Here is a 23990-nt window from a genome sequence, read left to right on the forward strand (position 1 = left end):
TCACCTCATTCCTCCGACTGTGCAGTAAGGCAAAAGGACGTCAACATTAGCAGCATTGTTTTTTTTTTTTTTTTTTTAGTAAATTCCTTCATCAAAAAGGTCAAATTAATCAGATTCTTTTAACATTGACGTCAGCAGGAAATCATTTTAATCCATTTTGTAAATGCTTGGTCAAAACAAAGGTCAGCTGCTTCAACACACCAGGTCTTCTAACCTCTGTCAGAGCGACCCGGAGCGGCGCCGACGGTATAAACGTAACGGGCAAAGTCGAGAAAATAAAGGGCGGGACCAGAAGCCAAAGCCGTTCTATCCTCCTAACATTTGAAAAAGAAAGTGAAGATGGGTGAGAGCAAAAAGAATCACATTTTCTCTGTACAGCAATTAAATAAAACTAAAAAAAAAAAAAAAAAAATCTTAAGTTTACATCCTAATTCTCAGTTTTTCGTGAGAACTGCATTTTCATTTTGTCATTAATAAACCTAACCTCCGTAATACTCCATCACCCCGATAATAACCTCTAGTTTTAAACGCCGTCGACCCGGCAGGGTGTCGGGCATCAGCCGGCGCTTTCCAGTCATCTCAGTTTCACTTCACGCTCTGATATCTTTTAGATTTCAGCTGAAATGTTCAAACATGAGGTTTCAGTTACAAACAGAAATATAAATGAAACCATAAATCGGGTCCAGTTAATAGTCACACTGCTGATTATAGTTTTTTTCTTTTTTTTTTTTTTTACAGCAACAACAAATCTCTTCAAGTATGGAGGCTGAAGACTTTACAGCTCCGCCGTCTTCGTCGCTTTCACCTCAGGACAGAGTGATTCTGGTGGAAGCTGGAGAGGCGAGGGGCGGGTCAGAGGAAATCTTTGGAGGCGTCATCTGGAGGAGAGGCCGCGGCGTTCGCCTGTCGCGGGAGCGCGAGAGAGATCTGGAGTCTTTCCCTGGACTCAGCTCTGTTGGTTCTCACTCTCTGACCTCTCCTTCCGCCTCTCTGGGTGTGGAGTCGTGTCCGAACAGCTCGTCGGGCAACATCTAAACACCGAGAGACATCAAACGGAGAAATGATTTGCTGTGATGAATGAATGATCTTCTCTGTTAGCACAACTGAAGCATTATTAAACAGTGACCTGGTCCCTCCGAGGCTGGTATATCATCCCACCCAGCGGCTTGAGGACGCCGTTCTCTGTGAAGGCGATGAGGGGAGTCCTCCCCTCCCCGCCCTCGCCCCCCTCCTCCTGCTGCTCCTCTCCTTCGGGAGGAGACAGCCTGGACTGTGAAGCCGGCAGTACGATCACCTCTTCAAACTCGCCGTTCTCCCTGAAAAACATGAATCAGGATGGAAATCGAGAATCCTCCTTCTAACCCGGCTGCAGGGACTGATGGGTAACGGAGCGGCTCTACCTCTGCCCCGCGTGGCTCAGTGCTGTGGCGTTGTGGTCTGGGTCAGGTTGGCCACTGTTGCCGTTACTGTTGTGCGTTAATGACACGGTAACAGAGGGTGAAGCGGGAGAGGAAGGAGTCACTGATGGTGAAAGAAAAATAAAAACAATGAGAAACAACCGGGATGAAAAGTTTGGCGGGAAGTGTTAGCGGGTTAGCTCACCTGCATCGTCTCCGTTCCTGACTTTCTGGAGATGAGAGAGGGAAGCAGAGAGTGAATACTGGAAGAAGGTTTTTCAGTTCAATGTTTGACTGATTTAAGTCCAAAATGCCTTTCACCTTTTCTGTCGTGTCCGAGCGTCTGGTCCTCTTCATGATCTCCTCAAGACGCTGTGACGGTAGAAGAAGGTCAAGAGAGGCTGAGCGCTATCGAGAATAAGCTCTGATGGTAATTAGCCTGAGAGTATCTCACCTTCTTCCTCTCCAAGCGTTCAGCCTCCTGTTTCTGGAAGTGCTTCTCTCTCTCCTGCCTCAGTTTCTCAGCTTCCTCTCTCTGCCGAGACTCCTCCTCCTCTTTCTAATGAACACAAACAGCTTCATTTAGCTTCTTAGCAATACTTCATAGATGGTAAAAAAAAAAAAAAGCAAAAACATCATGCGTCATCATCTCCGCTGACCTGTCTCTCGGCCTCCTCTCTCTCTTTCTGAAGTCTCTCCTCTTCTGCCTTCCTCTCCTCCTCCTCCTTTCTTCTCCTCTCCTCCGCCTGGCGCTGAGCCTCCTCCTCTCTCTTCGCTCGCTCCTCCGCCTTACGCCGAGCCATCTCCTCCTTCGCCAGTCTGTGCAGAAAGACGTCGATACTTCAGGCGCCGTCGGCGGCCTGGGAGTGCGTCGGCCGTGTCGGCCGGCGTACCTGGCCTGCTCCTCCTGCTGCTTGCGCTCCTCCTCCTCCCGCTCCCTCTGCTCGCGGGCCAGCCGTCGATTCTCAGCCAGGATGCGGCTGGCTTCCTCTGGGTCCGTGGTGCCCGCAGAAGGCCTTTGAGCTGGGGGACTGCTCAAGCCATCTGGAAGGCAAAATTCAAATTTAGACCATAAACTGACTGATAAAACATTTCGCATTTTGTTTTCACGGCACAGAAACTAACCGCTGGATCCAGACGCCGGCGGCTGCTCAGGTGAAGACTTGTTCTGACCCAGAGGCTGAGGCCGAGGCTGAGAGGGGCTGAGGACCTGCTGCTCCTCCGAGGGGCTGGAGCTCTCAGCCGACACCCTGAGAGGACGGAGGTTTCCTGGGTCTTCTGCTCCTGGAGACTTGAGCAGCTTGGGTGTAGGAGGGCGCCCTGCTGGCTTCTGTGGGGGTCTACGTGCAAAGGACAAGAAAGTCTCAGGGTTTCTATTTTACGGTTCGGCAGAAAACCATGTCAGGACAATAACTTCTGACTCGGAACAAGCACCCCATTTATGCTCTAAATGCTTTATTCTCAAACTGTGGCGAGAAAATTAACGCAATATGAAAAATATCTTACAAACTCTTATTTGAAATGAGCATGATCTTTCTGTTTTCCTCATTACCAGCCTCCTACATCCACTGTGAATGTTTTGCTGACCAACTATGAGTATTTTTTAGACATGGATCCTACAAGAAAAAAACACTAAGTGATAGAAAGGACTGAGAGTAATAGTATTAACAGTATTCAGACAGTCGTTCAAAACATTTTCACATGCTGCATTTATGAGGAATTATAATAGACCCTCCAGAAAAACGCGATCATGCGATCGCATGAATTCACGCATAAATCACCGTTTTGCCGCTGATTATGCAGAGGCCACATATTTTCCAAAAGCTCGCATAATCCCCGCAATAATCTCACATTTACGGCGAAAAAAATGAGAAATGGTTTCGCCTGATGTCACAATTTCCGCGACGCCCGGCCTGACGTCATCACTTCGCGCATTCTCATTCAAACCCACTCATGGGAGCAAGGCGCTCAAAGAAAGTTGGAGAAAACAATGAAGAGACAAAATTCGTCACATTTGCCACCGAATATTTCAGCCAGAGACCGGGCTAACCAGTACCCAGGTATACTTCATGAAAGCGGGGGTAAACTTTTCTGCACCCCGTGCAATTTGGTTTTGGAGCACAAGAGAAAGTCCAGCGTATTGCAACACTTCGCCACCGCAAAGCACACCAAGAGGCTTGCTGACGGGGAAAAAAGCTCCAAACAACTCACCTTAACAGAGGCAGCAACCTCCAAAACCCTTTCAAGGGCAACGAGAAATGAGGTGAGGAACAATTTAAGCTAAATCACGAACTAATAAAAAAGGAATGTGACGGAGGTGTGTGTGTGTGTGTGTGTGTGTGTGTGTGTGTGTGTGTGTGTGTGTGTGTGTGTGTGTGTGTGTGTGTGTGAGAGAGAGAGAGAGAGTGTGTATGGGTTGTTTTTAAATATCCCAATTACAGGTGCTGTTTTAAATATTGCATATATTTAATTGGAGAGGAAAAGGCTTTAACCTCAGTGATAGTGTGTGTGTGTGTGTGTGTGTGTGTGTGTGTGTGTGTGTGTGTGTGTGTGTGTGTGTGTGTGTGTGTGGGGGGGGGGGGGGGGGTTAGTGAGATGAGACAGAGAGAGAAATGGAGATAATAAGACAACTCAATAGTTTAACAAAAAAATTATCTTTTTTTTCACAGCTTTGTGAGTCTTGGGTTGCCACCTGCACTGCAGTCAATATTCCACTCTCCAAGAGTGACCATCCTGTAATGAGGAAATTCCTCCAGGAAAATGTCATCAATGGTGGTGCCATTCCAGGATTTCACCAACTTCAGGAGCAATACTTGTCAGCAGTGTATGAGAAGAAAAAAGAGGAGTTGAAGACACTTATAACTGGAAAACCTGTTGCTGTGATATTTGATGAGACTCCAGATATAGAGGGGAGATGTGTGCTTAACATCCTGCTTGCACCACTCGAGAAGGATAATTCTGGTCGCATTTTAGCCTACCTTGCAGACACCGTGTTCCTTGAAGAGTGTAACCACTCTTCTGTATCTGTGTCTGTTGTAAAGTGCCTGCAAGATTTTGGCATTCAAAATGAAGATGTGATTGTGTTTGACACAGATAACGCAGCATACATGAAAAAGGCATTCAAAGCTGCTCTGCAGGCACTGTACCCCAACTCACTGCACATCACATGCATGGCACACATCATGAACCTTATTGGAAATGCCTTTCGCAAACCCTTTAATCATTTGAACAACTTCATGGTGAGCTTCTCTCAGATGTTTTTCAATGCTGGATCCCGGAAGAGACGCTATCTGGCCTTCATGACAAACAAGCTGCCAAGAAAAAGGGTGGCCATGCCTCCAAACCCCTGTGCAACACGGTGGAACTCCTGGTTCTTTGCCGTACTTTACCACAGAGAGTACTTTGGACTCTACAAGGAGTTCATCGAGATGGAAACAATGGTAAGTAAGTGTGTAATGTGTGAATGTGTCATATAACAGTAATTATTCTCAGCTAGTTAGGCCCCTATACACACACACACACACACAAGCCTAATCACTTTCTTTTCCTTTTGTGTCTCTCTGTATGGTTTTCATTCACAGGTGTGTGGCCGAAGTGTTCCACACTCTGTGGAGAAACTCCATGAGATGCTTCAAGACCCTAACCTGGCTCAGTCCCTGAATGTGCAAATCAATATCATGGCTGACAAGTGCAAGAACATCATCAGTCTACTAGACATCTTCGAGAGCAGACGTCCAGTGACCACAAAGATTTTCAACTATCTGGAGGACCTGCAGGTGGTCATTGCTGCCAACAAAGAGCTGCAGTTGGAAGTATGCGACGAATACTTCAGTGGGTTTGACCTACCACACGCCACAAAGACTGACATCCTCCGCACAGTTGGTGAAGCATATGTCAATGCTGAAGAAAAGCTCAACAAGTACATGTCAGATGGACAGCCAGCCATTGCATTTTTCCAGGAGGTCAGGGTGTTTGATCCACGTAATATTGCATTCCTGGATGACTCTGTGGAAAGCTACAAGGCCATTCCAGGTTTCTCTCGTGTGCCAAGAGAAGAGTTTACTGGTTATCTTACAACCCTGGGTCCAGCAGCACTCAGAGCTGCACAATCTGGTGTGGTTGATTTGGATGTGTTCTGGGATGGCCTTCAGGAGAGACTTCCTGTTCTTTCTGCCTTGGCACGCAGATACAAAGATGCTGTCGCCAACTCAGCAGATGCTGAAAGGAGCAACAGTATCTACAAGTTGGTGTTGAGCAACAGGAGGAGGTCAACAACCAATCAAAACTTGAAGGCATTGGTGTTCTTGTGCCACAACCAACGCATCTGGAGTGGAGCGTTTGAGAGGGAGAAGAGAGAGAAGGTGATGGAGAAGGAATGGGAGGAGGAGGAGTGCATGGAGGCTGAGGAGGCTGATGAAGAGGGGATTGATGATGAAGAATAATGCTGATTTATTTTGTGTTCTCTCAATTTTTGTTTTTTAAGTTTTCATAAGCTGTGAACTCTGCATTGTTTTAAGAGAGAGAGAAGGGAAAGGAAATGAATCGATCTAGATTTTTGCCTCCTGATTTGTCATGCACTTGACGTACAAAGAGATTGCACTTTGTTTTATTTTGTTGCTGAATGTATGCACTTTGTTTTGTAGGTATCGCATAGCAATGCAGTATTGTCTAATGGTTCTGAAAGAGAATACTGAGCAGGTTTACCAGAAAAGGTGCAATAAGTCTCTTAAACTATTATTTGTTTATTTATTGGTTTGGTTCATTAACAGCTCTATTTTTAGAGTTTTAAAGCCTATGGTCAACAGTTGAGTTTAAACAGTTTGAAAACATTGTAGCAGGTGGATTTTCTCAATTTATAACTCGGCAGGAAGAATGTTTTTTGTGATCTTATGTTTAAGCCATGCTTAAGTTGATAAAATAAAATAATTTCAACATTGCCAGCACTTAATGGGATGCAGCTTGCTTCTAGTATGTCTGATTATCATAGAATATCTTTAAAATTGCTCTTTTTCATTTAGTGGTAGTCTGGTAACAGTAGGAGAAGAATCAACTTTTTTTCCACAACCTACACATCTGACATCTTTTCGCATATTTCACAAATATTAGCATAATTCACAACTGTCCGCAATTTTACCGCATAAAATGGCATAAAAACCCCGCATATTTACTTGCATAATCAAGCATTTTAGCTCGCATAATCTGGGATTTAAGTACGCATAATCAAGAATTTTTGCTCGCGTTTTTCTGGAGGGTCTATTATAAGGTCCCATCATACTGTCAGCTGATTCGTAAGTTCGCCCTACCTGCCAGGAGAGGGCGCCGTCACTTTGCTGGCCTTCTTGCCCGGGGAGGCGGAGCGCCGGCTGGGGGGCAACGACAGAACGGGAGCCAGTGGAAGTGACAGGTTGCTCCATGACTTTCTGACGTTGTCTCGCTCCTTCTGCTGTTGCTGCGGGAGAAAAATTAAAGAAATAAATTATGTTACCTCAAGCAATTAAGATTTCTTTTCTTTCTTTTTTTTTTTCCATATTGCCAAATTATGGATTAGGCACAGAACAGCTCATAAAGAAAACAGTGAATGATTGAATGTGGCAGTGCAGAAGGTGTCTAGACTCAGGTGACCTCCTGACAGCAGCAGTTCAAGATGATCACTAACAAGATTAGACGTGAACAGTATTTGGCCCTACGTGACCTGTGACCCCATGCTATGGCACAAACATTCCTGTTGCCATGGTGACGTCCTGAACTGAGAGTCGCCAGCATTATTACTTTTTTTAATTTAATAACAGAAACAAAATTACATATATTAAAAAAAAAAAAAAAAAAAAAAAAAAAGAGCCACAAATCTTCACAGAGTAAAGCTGAGTTTACAGTCCACTCGGTTTATATACCACTGGAGGGAATATCACATTACTGTGACAGTGGTGCGGGTCGGGATTATCTATAAGCATGTGCATGCAGACAGTCTGTCTGCGGGTCAGTGTGTTAGGGCATCTCCTGTCCTGTACATCTAAGACCTTAATGGCATAAGCTGTGACACAGCAGATGGACACTGGGTACAATAGCATGTATACATGTGTATGTGTGTGTGTGTGTGTGTGTGTGTGTGTGCTGTCAGACACTTTTATCTGGGATATACTGGTATTCGATATGAAAAAATGTCAAAAAATGCGACGAATGAACAAAAAATAGCTGCACATCAAGATATTCACACAATAACCTTGGTTACCTAATGCCAGTACTATTCGGCTCGTCTCATGACCGTGCAAGAACTCAAGAACCGTGGACGACGTGTCCTACCCGTGTGGTCCCGGTGGTCCTCCGGCGAGCTGTGGCGGAGGACGAGGACGCCGTCTCCCTGCTGAGGCTCCTGTCGTGGCTGCGACAGTGAGGGAGCGGCTGCGCCTGCAGGGTCTTGAAGGATATGGAGCCCATGGGATGGCAAGACACTGAGCGAGGACACACAGGCATGGCTAGGGTGACGTGGGAGTCGGGAGTGTTTTGAGGGTGGCGCGGATCGGGACGGCGGGAGGATTGGTGAGGGTTTTGATTAACAGGAGCAGAGAGTGAAGAGATCAGGAGGGAATGAGGAAGAACAGCAGGCGATGTATGGAGGAGAAGCCAGGGGTTTGGGAAGGACAGTGAAGGATGGAGAGGAATCAGATGGAGATGTTTGTCAAGAATAGAAAAGAAGAGAAATAGAGTATTAGTAGAAAAACTACAAAACGCAGCTATGAATACAGAACAACCATCACCTGATCTCTTCAAACAGTGTCAAATATAATGCAAAGTCCTCACTGGTCTACTGAAGACTAAGAAAACTGAATGAATGCAGACTATTGTCACTACCACCATGCTTAGACACATCTGGACAGAGGGAATCTCTAACAGATTGAAAAAGCCTCTGAGAAATCCTCATATTGGCATCACTTCTCGATCCTACATGCAACCCAACATTAGACAAGTGAGCATGCAGCAGTATATACACACACACACACACACACACACACAAGACACTGTGGACGGAGTTAAATGGAGGAAATCAAAGCAGGAGACGTTAATGTGAGTTATTTAGTTTAAAAAAAACATAATATAAAGAAAATAAACTGCTCTTTAGAGCGATGGAAGCAATGTTTTGTCACTCAGCGCACAAATGAACAGCAGTCACAAGTTTGATGGACAATGACTATATTTCACAAGCGCACCAGTTCCATGAACAAATACTTTAACTGTGGCCAGTTAGGAGCAGCTCCATGAACTTACAATAGAAAAATGATCCTTAAACAGCTTATATGCATGTGTGCGAGTGTGTTTGTGCGTGCACGTGAGCTCCGGGTGCCTGATACAGGCTGTCAAGAGAAGTCTCAGACGGTGTAAAGCTTTAAGTCCAGCCAAATCTGATTAACATCTGAAAACACGCTGTTCAACCTGTGCAATATGGATGCATGACGTGACGTTTTAAGGGGGTGTTGTGCACGTGTTCACTCACGACAGCGGGCAAGTCCAAAAAAATCCTCAAGGCTGCGAGGAGCATACCTGTTTGGTCTCCAGACAGACTCATGGCACTGCGGCTCCGGGCCAGATAGGAGTGTGTTGGCTGCTGCAGGCGGTGCACGATGTTGCTCTCCCACGGCGTCAATGGGAGGCGGCGCAACCCTGAACACACACACACACATAAAATGTAAGCTATGCTAACTGCCAACACCGGTAAGTACTCACTGATTAGCCCCGGCACGCAGACAGAGCCCAGGAGAAAATGCATACAATTACTGTGTTTGTCTCCATTCCTTCCACAGTGCAGCACAGCCGTGAAGACGAGCGCTAAAAGTGACGTTGTAACCATGCGCCGCCTGCTATGACACACCTACACCTGCATGCACCGGGCTGTTCATCATGACAGGAAGCAAACAGCTTGCAGTGGAGAGCAAACAGCATTTAAATAAAGCTTACAGGACAAAGGACATATGCATAAAATGTCACTGCAATATTTGTGCCTCGGGGAATTTATTCAGCGGATTATGCGACGCTGAAAGCTGTTATGCAGGTAAATCAAAAATATAAAGTCCCAAGTACCTCAGCAGAAAAGAGCTTTAATGATAACCTTTCACTCGCAGGAGACCCAGAGCAGCGTAGCAGGCGCAGCATGCAGCTTTGCAGTAAGAGGTGGCAATTTGAGTAGTGCAGGGTAAAGATACAAGGCTGTAAAATACTGTAAAAAAGAATATGTCTGTATTCTAGAGCCTTTTATATTATCTAAATCATAAATCACAGCTAAAGGAATGTGCTTTACACACAACAGCATGGTATTCATAATCCATTTGCATGTGCAAAGGATTCCAGAACAGTGTAATTATAATATTAATAAAAAAGTTTTTTTTTTTTTTTGTGGGTGTCAAAATTTCCAGCAGGGATAAAAACAGCATACAGTGCCACCCACAAAAAACAAAAAGATTATCCTACCGAGGATTAGAGAAAGGGGTCACGCCAGAGGGGGAAAAAAAAAATCTTGATCCCTCCGATGAAACACGTGCATGTTTACAGTGCACAGTGGATCTCCTCCATCCGGCCATTTATGAATCAAAGCGTTTCTAAACGTCTTCCACATTCAAGTTTAAACGGTGCTCCACCTTTCTATATAAATGAGCAAAACTTGATTTTTTTTAATTCCAACAGCATATTCTTTTTGGATTTCTTTTACAGTTTACAGCCTTTGATCTTTTTCAGCGTATAGGGTAGAGGGGAATGTAAAAATCCCCAGAGGACACCTGTGTTTTTATGCTGGGGGGTCTTCTCCTGATGTATTCGGAGTTTGGACTGAGATTTGCTTATGACAGGAGAGGAGGCAGTTCTCATCTTTAAGCCTGTTAGTAACATATATACACATCAAAAAAATGTACAATGTGCATTAGCAGTAACAAAACGTGAAAAACATTGTATTTGGTTGATTCTGCTGTTGGGATTGGATCTGAGGGTCAATCTTGAGCAGTTTGAAAATCATGCATCATTTGTTTCGGCACTTCAAGAAGTGCCAAAACAAATGATGCTAAATGATGGTGCTAAACTATATCCATGAATCTTCTGAGGTTTTCCTCTTCTCCACCCATCATTTCTCCTCAGCACATCCACTTTCACCACCTTGACTCCTTGGATCTCCACCTATTCCTTTAATTCTCACACACGGATTCTGACTTATCTCCGCTGACCTATATTCCTCATTCCTCCACCTCTCAGGATCCTTTTCCACTTGCTCTCACTTGAGCCTCTTCCTTCATTTCATGCATTACCCTGTATTATTTCCTGCAAATACAATCAAAGATCTGGCTCATGTAAACTGTTTTTCATCTAATTTTCAACAAGAATTAAAATATTCCTTCAATATCAAACTACGTAAGTAAATGATCACAAATGGATGCTGTAATGAATAACCACGGTGCTTTGAGTGTGCAGCATTTGTTTTCGTTACCTCGGTCAGGTGAGTGTAAGAGTGTGGCGGAGGAGGAGGAGAGGCGCTTGGTAATTACAGGGTCTGCATGTTTGGATAAATTCATGGTGGACACTGATCGCCTGTCAGCATCTAGAACCAAAGAAACACAAGGAAACAAATCAGCGGTGCAAAAAGAAAGTTCACATGGGAAAAAAAGAGACGCCAACAATTTCTGATGTTTTTCTATGACGGTTAATTCTGGTTAGATTTAGAAAAAAAAAAGCTATGTAGAATTTGCTAAAAGGAAAATACTTTAAAAATGCATTAATGCTAATGTCATCTATGAGAACTAAAATGGTTAGAGTGAATGATTCTGTGACTCGGGATAAAAAACGTCAGACCACACGGGGTAACAGACACTAACCACGCCATTCACACTGGCCTACATTTACACTAATGACAGTGAGCGAGAACGGTGCCGCACGATTACAGCGCTAAGGCTAGTGATCTACCACCAGCCGGCTAGCTGACACACTGCTATCATATTCACATTGGGAGGTCATTCCATAGCCGCGGTAGACACTGAAAGCACTCTGCATGTGCTCCAGTCCAGCAAGGTCGAGTGGATAGAGGAAAGCCGACTCGACAAAACCTGGACCAGGACGGGGGGGAGAAAGGACAATGGCAGAGAGACAAAGAGCAGAGAGCGAGTGGAGGGAGATCCCAGAGTGTGAGTCGAAGAGGGAGAAGTGAGTTTGAGATAGAGGGAGAGAAAGAGAAAGAGAGAGGGAGAGGCAGAGAAGGGTGTGAGTCAGCAGTAACAACAGAGGGCAGCGGCCCTGAATACTTCAAATGTAAACAATACAAGAGGACGGCTGGCCAAATCATAACAATAGACAGATCTTCACACCGGCGTGGAGAGGAATAAAACACGCGGCGTGCCTCGGACTCGCTGAGCGTGGCAGAGTTTTGTCGCCGAGCAGGTTTGAGATGTGTTGATGTACCTGCTGGTGTGCTGGGAGTGTTTGTGTGCAGAGCTCCTCCCCAAGACCAGCGGTTGGTCTTCTGTCTGGTTTTCTGGCTCCTCTCCAGCGTCCGCCGCATCACCGCCTCGTGACGAACCTTCAGTCAAAACAGCAGAGGATCACCGGCGGCGCAGGAAGCCTTCACGGATACTCTCAACATGACAGGAGTCAGACCTGCGATCATCAGCTATTCAGAGTCAAACTAAATCCACTCAAAGATTTAAAAATAACCCCGATTAAGATAAGAACATTTCTGGGATGGAGGATTGTTGAAAAATTATCCTTGTGGTTAATTGAAAAAAGCAGTGGAAACATTTGACAAAGTAAGACTGGCAGTGAAGTGTTCAGATTCTTTATGTGTGTGAAAACTGGAGCCCCGGGATTCTGCGGCGTGTTCGTGGAACGGCTTCAGTACCCTGTCCTCCTCCAGCTTCTGCCGCCGCTTCTCCTCCACGGCCGCCCGCCTCTTGTCCTCCTTCACCCGCTGCTCCTCCAGCTTCCTCCTCCTCTCCTCCAGGTGCTTCTCATAGTGCTGCCGGGCCCGTTCCTCCCGGGCCTGCCACTGGGCCTCCTTGACAGCTGAAGCGTGGAAAAACACAACACTGTTAAATTTAATGTGTTGCAAAAAAAAAAAAAAAAAAAGGGAACCACAGGCTTATAGCAGCAAAGAGTCAGCTGGTGGTCATGTGACTGAGCTTTAGCTCTCGACACAAAGCAAATCCCTCAGCTGAGGAACGACCACTCCGACGAAAATCACAACATGAAAAATAACATTCAACAAATCCATCTGTAAAAGGACCCCACACACACACACACACACACACACACACACACACACACTTCTACTAATAAAAGGAAAGACCCCCCACCCCAAACACATCCTAAACATCAGAGCTCCTTAAACACGTCCCATTGACTGCACCATTATGTAACATAGAACCCATGGCAACAGGGCGCCTGGCTTCAGCCGGGACTTTATGTAACAACCAGGGAGCAAGGCACTTTCACCACGGCCACCAACCAGCCTCTTCACCCAGACGTTACAGGGGAGACAGAAAACAAAGTGGGCGCTGCATTTAAGGCCATTTTGCAGACTAGGTTTTAAAAAAAGAAAAAGAAAAAAAAAGAGCTCACCGTTCTGTTTCTCACGCTCTTCCCGGCGCTCGCGGGCCAACCTCTGTCGCTCGTCAATCTTATTGAAGAGCAACGAGTCTGTAACACAAACAGAGAAACAGTCTCAGGAACAACAACCGTGTTGAAAGAGCGGCGAGGAACAGACAAGACAGAAAGGGCCTGTGCTGCCGCTGAGGAACTTACTTATTTTCTGTAATTTCTGAATAATTTGCACTCACATTGAGTGACTCACCTGTTTTGGGGGCAGCATTATTATTACTATTATTCGGGCTACTGCTGGTGGCGGGGCGGTTCGGGGCCGGGGCCGGTGTCGGGGTCAGGTTGGGGGTGTAGGTCTGCCCGGAGCCTGAGGAGCTGGGACAGGTGGCTGAAGACACTCTTCCATCCTCGGACTTATACTGCGAGTTAGATGCTGGGGAGAAAAAAAAAAAAGCAAAGCAAATGTAACCAAAACAGAAAAAGTGAGAGATGCATCGTGTGTAAATATTTTCCAGATGCATCATTTCATTCTCTTTCCCTCAAAATCATGCATCGTTATATTTACATTACATTAAGGTCAGATATCGCTTTCTTTCACAGCGACTTACTTAAACTAATAACCTTTTCATCAAAGAACACGACAGCACCAGCCTTACATCCAAGTTTGGCCAAAAAGGCAGTTTTATTTTTGAAAGTTCTCAAGAAATTTCACTAGAAAGGCCACATATGAAAACAGTTAATTCGGTAATGAGATCATATAAAGCCACATGCTGTGCACGAAAATATAAACATGCGAGTAGAAGAAAAAAAGAAAACTGTGGTATATGAACAAAAGATAGCAAAGAGAGGTGCACCGCAAGTGTGGAGACTCCTACTCCTCTTTTTGCTCAGCAGTGTGATTTCACAAGAAACTAAAATATCGGGAAATAATACACAGCATATCTGTCCCCGTATTTCAGCTGGAGCGTCTCCGCTCGACTCGGAGCAAGGTTGTTGATTAATTGCGCCATGGAGCTCGGGGTGACTCAGCATTTCCAGGCCTTCCTCCTGGACACAGAGCTGAAAACTGCAGAAACAGACGAGCCAGACTCAAATCTAAACACTCCGTCTGGCTCTGCAGCGCAAGGCTAGCGGCCACAAGCAAGGACAAGAGAATAAATGCTTTTTGAAGTGGCTTAGAATGTGCAATGTGACATTTATGGATTCAAAACAATAAAAAGTTAATTGTTTCATTATTACTCTCTCTTATAATTATGACCTCCAGTTAAAAAAAACAGAGAAATTTCACTTTCAGTGGGCCGGAACAGTAAAATAGTGCCATAATAACCTTTACACTTTAGCTTTATAGGTTTTTCTTGTTGTAGCACAGAGTATACCAGAATAGAATAGAATGTCTATATTTCCACAAAACCAATTACTGATGAAAATGACGACAGTGTCAACATAAAGCCAATTTCAATGATGCCTGCTGCTGCAAAATACAGAGAAATATCCAAAAAAAATGCCTCCTATAGCTGTTGCATTATCCATGTTTTTACCCTGACAGAGAGGCTCGTGCTCTTTCACAGCAGCAGCGTCAATATCTCGGCTCGGGTCGGGTCAGCTTTTCTTGAGAAAAATCAATGTTTTCTTGGAAGTTGTAACACTTTGCTCGGTTGTTTGGTTTTGGTCCAGGGGCCTCATGCTTGACATCCCTTAAAGTATTCTAATATTTTGAGATTCAGTTTTGAGACTTTAAAACTAAAATTATTAAGAGTAAAACATAAAAGGCTTGATTTGTGTTAATCTGTAATGAATCTAAAATATAACTTTTACAGTTAACTTTTCTATTGCACTCGATGCACCTGTAGAATGAGGTGAAGTTAGTTTGATGTGAAATAGAAGTGAGCAGCCTCTCACCTTATTAGTAATTTTATTCGGCCTCTCTGGTATTGAATGGAGAGAGAGCAACAAACAGGTTTCATAACTTGTACTTAAAAAGTGGACCCCAGACATGACAAAAGTACACATATTGCTCACTTTAGTTTCTATGTGTGGATTTACACACATTTAAAGTGAATGGTAATGACAGCAATGCCAATTTACTTTCCTTACTGAGGGAAAAAAACAAAACAACTTCTAATTTTTTTAATTTTTTTTGGTTAAATAGACATACCTGTGGTGTTTTCTGTTCTTTGAGACAACAACGTGGAAACAATTCCCTTGAATCGGGCCTTGAATACGGAAAGGCTTGCTGTTCCCAGTCTGCAGTCAGCTCACTTTCAACTACACACTTATTCTCCGTGTCACAAACTTCACTTGTTTCCCATCTCTTTCTACATCTTTTCGAGTTCTGTCTTCTTTTTTTTTTTTTTGCATACTTAAAAAAACACAATAAAATGAATAAATATCCTAAAAGTACAGATACTCAGGGTTTATCTCAGCAGGTAAAAATAAAGCGTTGACGTCTTAAAGTAAGAACACAGGTAAGTCAAAAGGCTCCGTGATGGACCACACTGTCACTGGATGAGCTTTGGGATTTGTGCTTTTAATTACAGTGTTGCAAAATGTGTTTTAATTATACTAAATTGTTTGATCTTGCTGATTTATGTAGAATGCATTCATACACTGTATGACCTAAATCACCTCAAGAAAATGATTTTTTTCCAAAAAATACATGTGCATAACTTTGGTAAATTATTAGTTTTCTAACTCACAAATAGTAAAATGATGCATTTGATTATACTGTTACCTAAAACTAGTGTGTTTTCCTCCTTTTTACAACCTTTCTTTGCTCCAGTGAAAGTACCGAGACCAGAATTTCTACAGTTGGTGGTTTGTTGCATGGCGTGGCAGATATTAATAGTAGTCTCCACCCTAATTCATTGAGATATTTTACCATGATGCACAAAGGACATGCTAGACAAAGACGTGCTGTCCCACAGTCAGACAGGAGCTGCGGAGGTATTGCATGTCAGTCTTTGGGCCATCTGCAGAGGTGTGTACACAAGCATTCACAAGTCCATCCTGCCTGAGGTGGACCAGCCTTTTCTTTTATTCCACCAGTAAAGAGTGAACGGGGATTGTATGCTCCGAGTCCCTAAAATCATCCTCGTCAAACAAAAGATCGGCTCGGTGAGAAGGGAGATTACTGTGCTGCGGCCAAATACTTGACATTTGTAAAGGGGCTTTTGGTGAAACACAATAACAGCACAAATGAAATGACGTTAACTCTGCAGGGGAGGTCAACTGTCTGCATATTTGTATGAAAAAAAAACCTGAAGCTTTTTTTCCCTCCATTAGTGGAAAACAACTTCAGGTAACTGATGGAGTGGAGATTTAGTTGAGCCGAGTGGTTCCCTGACCGATAAGCCGTGGTGACAGTCTAAAGCCCCGTTCACACAGTGTTTCAAAAGAAAACACATACGGTAGTTTTTTGCGTTTTAGCTTCAGAAAAGTTTCAAGTTCACACGACAGTTTTGAAAACCATGTCAGTTTACGTGAAAACAGCAGAAATGCTGAAAATGATGGAGGCCAGGAGTTGATCGTTTTTATAATGAAACCACACAAACATGCACTCAGAAAACTATATGCTATAAAAAGCAGAAAAGCACATGCCTGCTTCTGGATGTAGATCCATAACTATTGAAGATAGAGCAAATCCGTTTGCACGCTTCCTTTTCAGTAGACTGTCAACTACACTTTGGTGTTAGTTTTATATCTGGATCTTCATTTGTTACCTTACAGCGATGAAGATGCAACAGACCTCCAATTTTTTTTTTCCATTGTGGATCATATTATCCACAATCTTGCCAGAATCTAGACCAAACTTTAAAAAATGGTTGAGAATGCTGTTGTGCGAGGGTGAGCCAATTTTCCTATCTTTCCTGCTACGTTAGACCAAAATACTGCAGAATTAAATTCTACTTCCCATTTACCATAATGTTGACAAGGATGTAAAATCCATGTGGCTGACGTTCAGATACCTCTCATCACTATGAAGATCCTCTGCTGTAATTTACCATCAATGATGCAATTATAAAAACAGCCAGATATCCACAAAGTAATAAAACGTGTGACAAGCAGACCCTGCGTTAAAAAAACGACAGCAGAAACAGTTAATCCAAACAGCTTTACTACTCCCCTGTGAGAAGAAAAACACTAACAAGTTGACACATACCTGGGCGTCGAATGATGCTACGTCAGGGATAAACGTGTGTGTGTGTGTGTGTGTGTGTATACAAAACGCATCCCTTGAGAGCCACAAAGCCACTGCAGACTGAACATGCACATCCACAGTCATCACTGACAGTGGCGTGTGTCAGCTCGTGTTAAAGGGCAGTGTTGGCAAAAACTGGATAATTTAACAAAGACGAGCCATTTTTTCCAGCTAATATTATTATCATTATAGTTCATATAGCCACTCTTTACATTGCACATTATACTTTAAGCATTTAGTGAGTTGAATTCTGCAGAAGTCAGTTCACCAAAGTAAGGTGACACAATTTGCCAAAATATTACAGAAATGAAAGAGAGTGAACTAATGTGAGGCCACAAGGTGGAAAATAAATATTATGAATGAAACACATTGTAAAACTTATTATATGACTATGATTATCATCCCGCCGGTTAATTTTCAGGTATTTCACTGCCTTCTTGAGCCAAAACAACAGTCTGCAGATAAAATGCTGAGCAACATCGACGTTATCTGTGTACTCCAAACCAATTTTTTCTACTCCACAAGGGTTTGAGTCCTGGTTCACCTGATTTCCTGAAGGCTCCGGCAACAAGCGTGAAAGACATCTGATTCAGGGGAAAGCTTAGTCAAACAACGTTTGATTACAGTTGTGCGGTCCAACTTCCTGCCATGCCCACCTTTATAAAATACACACCATGCCACCTGCTGCAGGTATTATAGGACTGCTATAATTGCACGGTCTGTACGATGGCCTGTAATCCTCACTGATGTGGGCTTGTGGTGAAGCTGTGTGTCCTCATCCAGCTGTTTCAGAGGTCATTATATCAACAAACCTCTATTAGACGTGAGCATATTTGCTCGTGGACAATGGGCAGCAGTTGAACAGCCTCTGCAAACACATCGCAGACAGTATCAGCTGGAACAGAATCCTAGCTGCCGGGCAATAAAACAAGCACTTATTATCATGACCTCCAGTGAACCTCCACGGCCTCCACAATAAGTGACACGCTGGCACTTATTCCATCATTTTAAAAATCATGAAGGAAAAAATAAATAAAACCGCAACAGAGATTGACAGACTGCAAGATGGAAAAACAATCCTCTGCAACATCCAGACAGCAGGACTTCTTTTTATTTGCCCACTCTCTTTATCAAATGTTCCAACAATCCTAAAAATGAATGGGAATCTGAGTCCAGGTCTTTCTTTACCTGTTCGGTGGTTCATAATCCCAGAGGTGTAGATCCCAGGATGGGACCTGTGGTGCCCCTGACTACTGTCCCACTCCGACTAGTCGCAATAGAGGATTGCCGTCCCTACTTCCTGTGCACATCTTCCAACACTCAAATTGAAATGCCAGGGTCCAGCAAGAAAAGAGGAAAAAAAAAAAAAAAATCCCTCCAAAATCGAACTGTTTCTGCATTGAGGAGAGAGCCAGGAGGGAGAAAGAGGCGGAGGTCAGTTTAGGCGGGTGTCGTTGCTGCTGAGAGACGGTCCGAGACAGAGTACGGTGACTTTCCAACCCCAATCCTTTGTCCGTGCGTGTGTGTGTGTGTGTGTACATGTTTGTATGTGTGTACATGTGTGTAACAGAGAGCGAGACATAGGGAGAGTGTGATTGTTTAATCTGCCCTCCCTTCGTGTCTGTGTGTGTGTGTGTGTGTGTGTGTGTGTGTGCGTGCGTGCGTGTGCGCGTGCGTGCGTGCGCCCAACCCCCCAGTCTATCTGCATTCATTGCCAGTCAGATTAAACGGTCAGAGTTAGCGATTAATGCTCTGCCGTCCAGGCCACTGGGTAGCGGGCCGGCACGCCGTGTCGCTCCTTCCTCCCCTGCTGCCTGAGAGGATTAGCCGCTGCTAATGCTAAGCTAAAGTGTAAGCTGCAACCACCACAGAGGCAAAGGGGGTAGGGATGGGAGCCTTCCTTTACGGCCCTGGGACAAACACCAAGGCCTGATAACAGGTGCAGCGATCACTTCTTTCTTAAAGCTGCATAACTCGACCATGCGGACAGAAGTCTGAGCTCAGATGATCGAAGACAATTTTATAAAAAGCCTACAAAGTCATTCAGTACATTAAATGAATGGTCTACAAGCTTGCAATTATTAGCCTGTATGAAAGCAGTGTAAACGTAATATGCACTAAATGACTCTACTTTGCCAGGCTCAAATGAGTCTCATTAATCTTTCAAATCTACATGAGTAATGAAAAGAATTCATTATGAACTTCAACAAAGGCTGAAATTCTGAGAGTTGACACATTTGTAGAGTGTAAAAGTAGGTTTTAAAGCTACAAAGGTTTATTCAATATACAGCACCAAGCTCAGCAGTTCTGTTACATGAACATGTGTAGAACAAAAATTGGCACTTCATACTGTGAGTTAAAGCTTTCTGCACAAAGCACAGTTCTCTCCGTCGCTCCATCTCCTCTTGTCTATTATTCATAGTTTGACCGAGCTTCTACATGAATGTTAACTCCGTCAGGGAACAGCAAGCCTCCGACTGTAAGAATGTATCATCCTCAAAGGAAAATGAGACCCAATGCTGCGTTATCTCCTCTCAGACGTTATGTGGCAGCCGTGCACGTGGATGTAGCTAATTTAAATCAGGCTAAACCCAGTAGTGCATCATGTACATCTTTGGTTTTTTGAAGTCTACTGTACTCACAAAAGAAATAAACAAATTGAAAATAAATGCATATTTCAAAACTGAATGATTTGTCCTGAAGAACTCGGGACCGTACAGAGTCTGTTTTCAGAACTGTGCTGCAGATGCAGGAGGACCTGGAAAGTCTCGTATTACCTCCAGTGTTGTTGTGTCTGCTGACTCACATTAACACAAACCTGAAACATCCAGATGAAGCATTTGAAGTTACACTAGCTCTTAGACACGAGGTTTGTTTTTGTTCCAGTCTAATAGAAGTCAGGAATGATGACAAAGCAGGATCGCTGAACGCTGATAAAAGGCGAAGCAATGATAGCAACTCATTAAACACACACCTTTTATCCACGTCCTCCCTGTAAAACTGAAATTTCAATTATTCCCAAAAAACCAGCTGTAAGGCTACCAAAGCTGTCCTGTTGACTGACTGCTCACTGAACCATTGCAACCACACACACACACATACAGTGTGAAGAGTACACAGATTTTCTCTCATCTGCTGTCCTTGTCTTGACCCAATCTTGCCTTGTCAGCTGATTTTCACCGACACACACAACTAAACTCTGCTTTCTCATCAGTTGAGTCAACCACCTGTCCCTGGCAGGATGAGCTTGATGGGTTAAGAGGACTTTTCGTCTGCAAGATTTAAAGCGCAGACACAAACCTGCAAATACAAGCATGCACGAACTTTATCCTGCAGAGCGTTGTGCTGTTTTATACACTGAGATGATACAAACATATCATTGTTGCCCCACATTCCCAGACTGTCCAGTTTGAATAAACAGTCCAGTCCAATGTCCTCATTGAATCACGATCAGAAATACACATTTTAACTATTTAAATGAACTCAAACAGACGAGCAAATCCAAACAGGCAGTCACTTTCCTCTCATACCTGTTCCTCTCTCTCCTGTTTCCTTCCTACCTCTCTTCTTCCTCTTGCGGGCGTCTCTTCGCCTCTGCCCCTCCTCTTCCTCAGTGATGGTGAAGAGTGCCGGGATAGCTGACCGGCTGCCTCCCTTCCTCAGCCTCCTCTTGTCTTGCGAACACCCGCCCGCTGCTCCTTCTCCTCCTCGTCCTTTGCTCTTTGGCATCGCCTGCCCTGTCGCTAACCCCGGAGCCCCTGGCTAAACTCACCAAGCCCCCTGCCCATCCCACCCCGCGGCGCCAGGTGGGAGGGGGGCAGGTTAGTGTCGGATGCCAGAGGGCGGCGGCGGCGGGCAGGGTCACCCCTACGAGCCCTCTTCTCTGGGAAGACGCAGACGGCTAAGAGCTAATGCTAACAGCCCTTTTCCTCTGGCTACACATTGCTGCTCTGTGAGACAGCAGGAGGAAGAGAGAGGGAGAGGTGGGGTTGGAAAAGAGGGCGAGCGAGTGACAAAGTGGATGTGGCGAGGAAGAACAAGAAGAAAGGTAAAGATGAAGAGAGAAAGGATGAAGTGAAGCCGAGTGTGAAAGAGGTGAACAGAGCAGCTCACTGTGCTATGTCCAGGCTGTCAGGGATGGCAGTGCCAGGCACAGAGAGGCTGGGACAGAGAGCGACAGAGTCTGAGGATGAGCTCCTGTAGTCTGGCTTAGAAGAGAAGACTTAATCCACGAGAGCGCTGGAAGGATTGCACTTCTTGCGACTCCCACACTCCTCAAGTGATGCTGCCTCAGCTGTCATTACTTTTACTGCATCGCCTCTCATCCCTCCCCAGCTCCCCCCCCGCCTCTAACACTGCTCTGTAAAACTGACGGTGCAGTTCATTCACTCACTCACACACACACACACACACACACACACACACACACACTGGCTGTTAAAATATTCAGTGCGGATCCAGCGGTGCAAGGTGAGCCGGTTCCGGTAAAAGGGTTTCCCTGACAACAGCAGCTCATGGACCAATGACAAGAGTGCCAGGGTGGAAGTGAGAGTGCAAGAGTGTAGGTCCACTTTAATGTAATGCACACAGACATAAACAAACACACACACACACACACAGGGACAACTCTGAAGGAACACACCAAACCAAACAATGCAGCAGGAGAGCTGCCTGTGTGGAAGGGGTGTGTTCAACAAGCACATGGTTTATGGCTCCACCCCATCCTCCACTTAAAGAGGCACCACCTATTTGACATATGACGACTCTGGACATCTTCCCATTTAAATCCTGCTCGCTCCTCCCAAGGACACAACACACAGTCCATCACGGTGTGTATGCAGCCAGTGTCACTGCTGCAACAAATCCTGAACTGCTCCAATTCATGCACCGAAGATCGATATGAAACGTGACTGCATCGGAGAGGAGGATGAAATTAAGAGAGGGCAAAAGAGGAAATAGGGCAGGTGTCACAGGAAATCATCAACATGACAAAGCTAAAAGAATTTATCACATTTCCTGGAAGCCATATGATAAGAAGACTCTTCAACACTAAATGAAATCAGCAACTAATACACAGCAAACAACAAGCTCAACATATCAAAGCTATACTGCCACACTGCAGTAAGACAAGGGGTTCCATCTCAGACGTCTTACAGGTGCGCCTCTTTCTGTACTTCACAGTAAATTAAATAACTTTTGCGAACACACTTCAAGCAGGTCAACACTGTGAGGAATTTAAAAACTGAAACGTCACGACTAAAACCTCCTCCACACATATTTAGGAGATGAAAGCGTCCTCATGCCTCGTCTCCTTCGAGAGCGCATGCTGTACAAACACACACATTCATGAACGAGCAATCTGATCTTTGTCCCTGCAGGACACAGCAATGCAGTAATCCTACGCGCAGACTTTAACCCGATAGGACCGGCTACACACCCTTCTCACACCTATCAAATGTGGGGATCAGAGACACACACACACACACACACAAATGTATCACAATTATTGATTAGTTTCAATTTACAGGAAACAGTTTTTGATTTCAATGTAGTCAATTGAAGAGAGAGAAAACGTAACAGCATCACAATCAACACACTCGCTTAGGAATCAGTTCACAGATATCAGTATTAAGAAGTGGAAGAAATTTTGCAATGTACAAAAAAAGCACAATCCATACGCAGCTAAAAACACACACCATATCCGTCTGAATTTTAAAAAAAAATGTCTTTTTTGGGGAAAATAGGGGTGGGAAGTAGCGTTGTTTTATATTCTGATATTTGGTTACTGGTGTCATGCTGTGTTTTTTCTAATGTGTCTCTCTCAGGCCACCTCGAGAAGAGGTTCGAGTGCCTGTTTACAATTACCTTTAGGGCTCGCCACATGTGATCTGATCGCCCAAAATCTGTGTCAATGCCAGGTGTGAAAGGACCCAGTGACACATAAAAGTTGATCATTAACACAAATAGGAGCCACAGTGATGGCTGCGGCCTATCGGATCCAGGATATGTGACATCATGTCCTCCTTCTTCTGCATGTGACCCACCGCTCACACTGGCGTCTGATGGCGGTCGCATTTGAATCAAATACAAACTACTCCCCAAAACATGAAGAATCATGAGCAGGTATTCACAATATTTGTGGGTGAGCTCATGAATGTTAGGCTTCAGATAATCAGGTGAGCTTAAAAGTGATCATTATGAATAAAATAGCCTGTAAAACTGTAAATCTGCTGTTAAATGATGAAACTACTGTCATAGTTTGTATATAAAGTACCGACAGACTCATTTACTGCAGTTGTTTACTATTTTGTGGCTTGCTTGCATAAGGTTACTATTTACACACGAGTACTTTCCAGTCTGCCCTGCAGAATTGAGTCTTTTTTTTTTCCTTCAGTTTCTAATGTCCCAGGCTGCCCTGTGCTGTGGACTCTTTATACAGCTTAGGTAAATAGTACAATAAAACAAACACATGATCCATTCGCAGGTAATTTGTCATGCACGCGTTGATATCCAGCAGATATGGCTCTGCTAAATCAAGCTCCTGCGCCCAAACTATCCGGATGAGACTAAACAAAGACAGTTGTTATGATCGCTAATCATCGTGCAGAATCCAAAACAGCTTATGAATTCAAAGATGAAATTCACCTGTTGGATACCAAATGTCAGCCTCCACCATATTGATATATTAATTATTAGGTACATATGAGATGCAGTAATACAACTCTGGCATAAAATCATTTCTTTACCAAGATAACAGCAGTTTGCAGTGGTATGGAGCTTTTTTTTGTTGTTGTTGTTCTGCCTGTTAAGTATACTTATCACAGTATTTTGAC

General features: G+C 44.2%; 1 protein-coding gene across 1 annotated transcript; it reads right to left on the reverse strand.

The window, feature by feature from the left end:
• Window positions 1–24: 24 nt before the first annotated feature.
• On the reverse strand, window positions 25–20946 carry map7b (microtubule-associated protein 7b). Its single transcript, XM_030109817.1, has 20 exons — window positions 20718–20946; window positions 13213–13392; window positions 12981–13058; window positions 12262–12425; window positions 11826–11943; window positions 11372–11473; window positions 10861–10971; window positions 10163–10258; window positions 8934–9053; window positions 7698–7870; window positions 6701–6846; window positions 2523–2737; window positions 2291–2441; window positions 2057–2216; window positions 1852–1956; window positions 1719–1769; window positions 1603–1627; window positions 1401–1521; window positions 1127–1316; window positions 25–1031 (listed from the first exon to the last, which is right to left on the reverse strand). The coding sequence occupies exons 1-20, from the start codon at window positions 20884–20886 to the stop codon at window positions 963–965; spliced, it is 2544 nt and encodes an 847-aa protein (XP_029965677.1). The 5' UTR covers window positions 20887–20946; the 3' UTR covers window positions 25–962.
• Between the last annotated feature and the right edge of the window lie 3044 nt (window positions 20947–23990).

This window comes from Salarias fasciatus, chromosome 15 (genome assembly GCF_902148845.1).
Source record: "Salarias fasciatus chromosome 15, fSalaFa1.1, whole genome shotgun sequence".
In the NCBI taxonomy this organism is placed as follows: Eukaryota; Metazoa; Chordata; class Actinopteri; order Blenniiformes; family Blenniidae; genus Salarias; species Salarias fasciatus.

Bases quoted from the DNA above. Each gene is read 5' to 3' on its own strand.
- map7b (XM_030109817.1), bottom strand. From the start codon at position 20,886: ATGCCAAAGAGCAAAGGACGAGGAGGAGAAGGAGCAGCGGGCGGGTGT. The intron at 2,738-6,700 runs GTAGGGCGAACT...CTTTGCACGTAG, and splicing joins ACGGCGCCCTCTCCTGGCAG to ACCCCCACAGAAGCCAGCAG. The intron at 2,442-2,522 runs GTTAGTTTCTGT...TTTGCCTTCCAG, and splicing joins GCCGGCGTCTGGATCCAGCG to ATGGCTTGAGCAGTCCCCCA.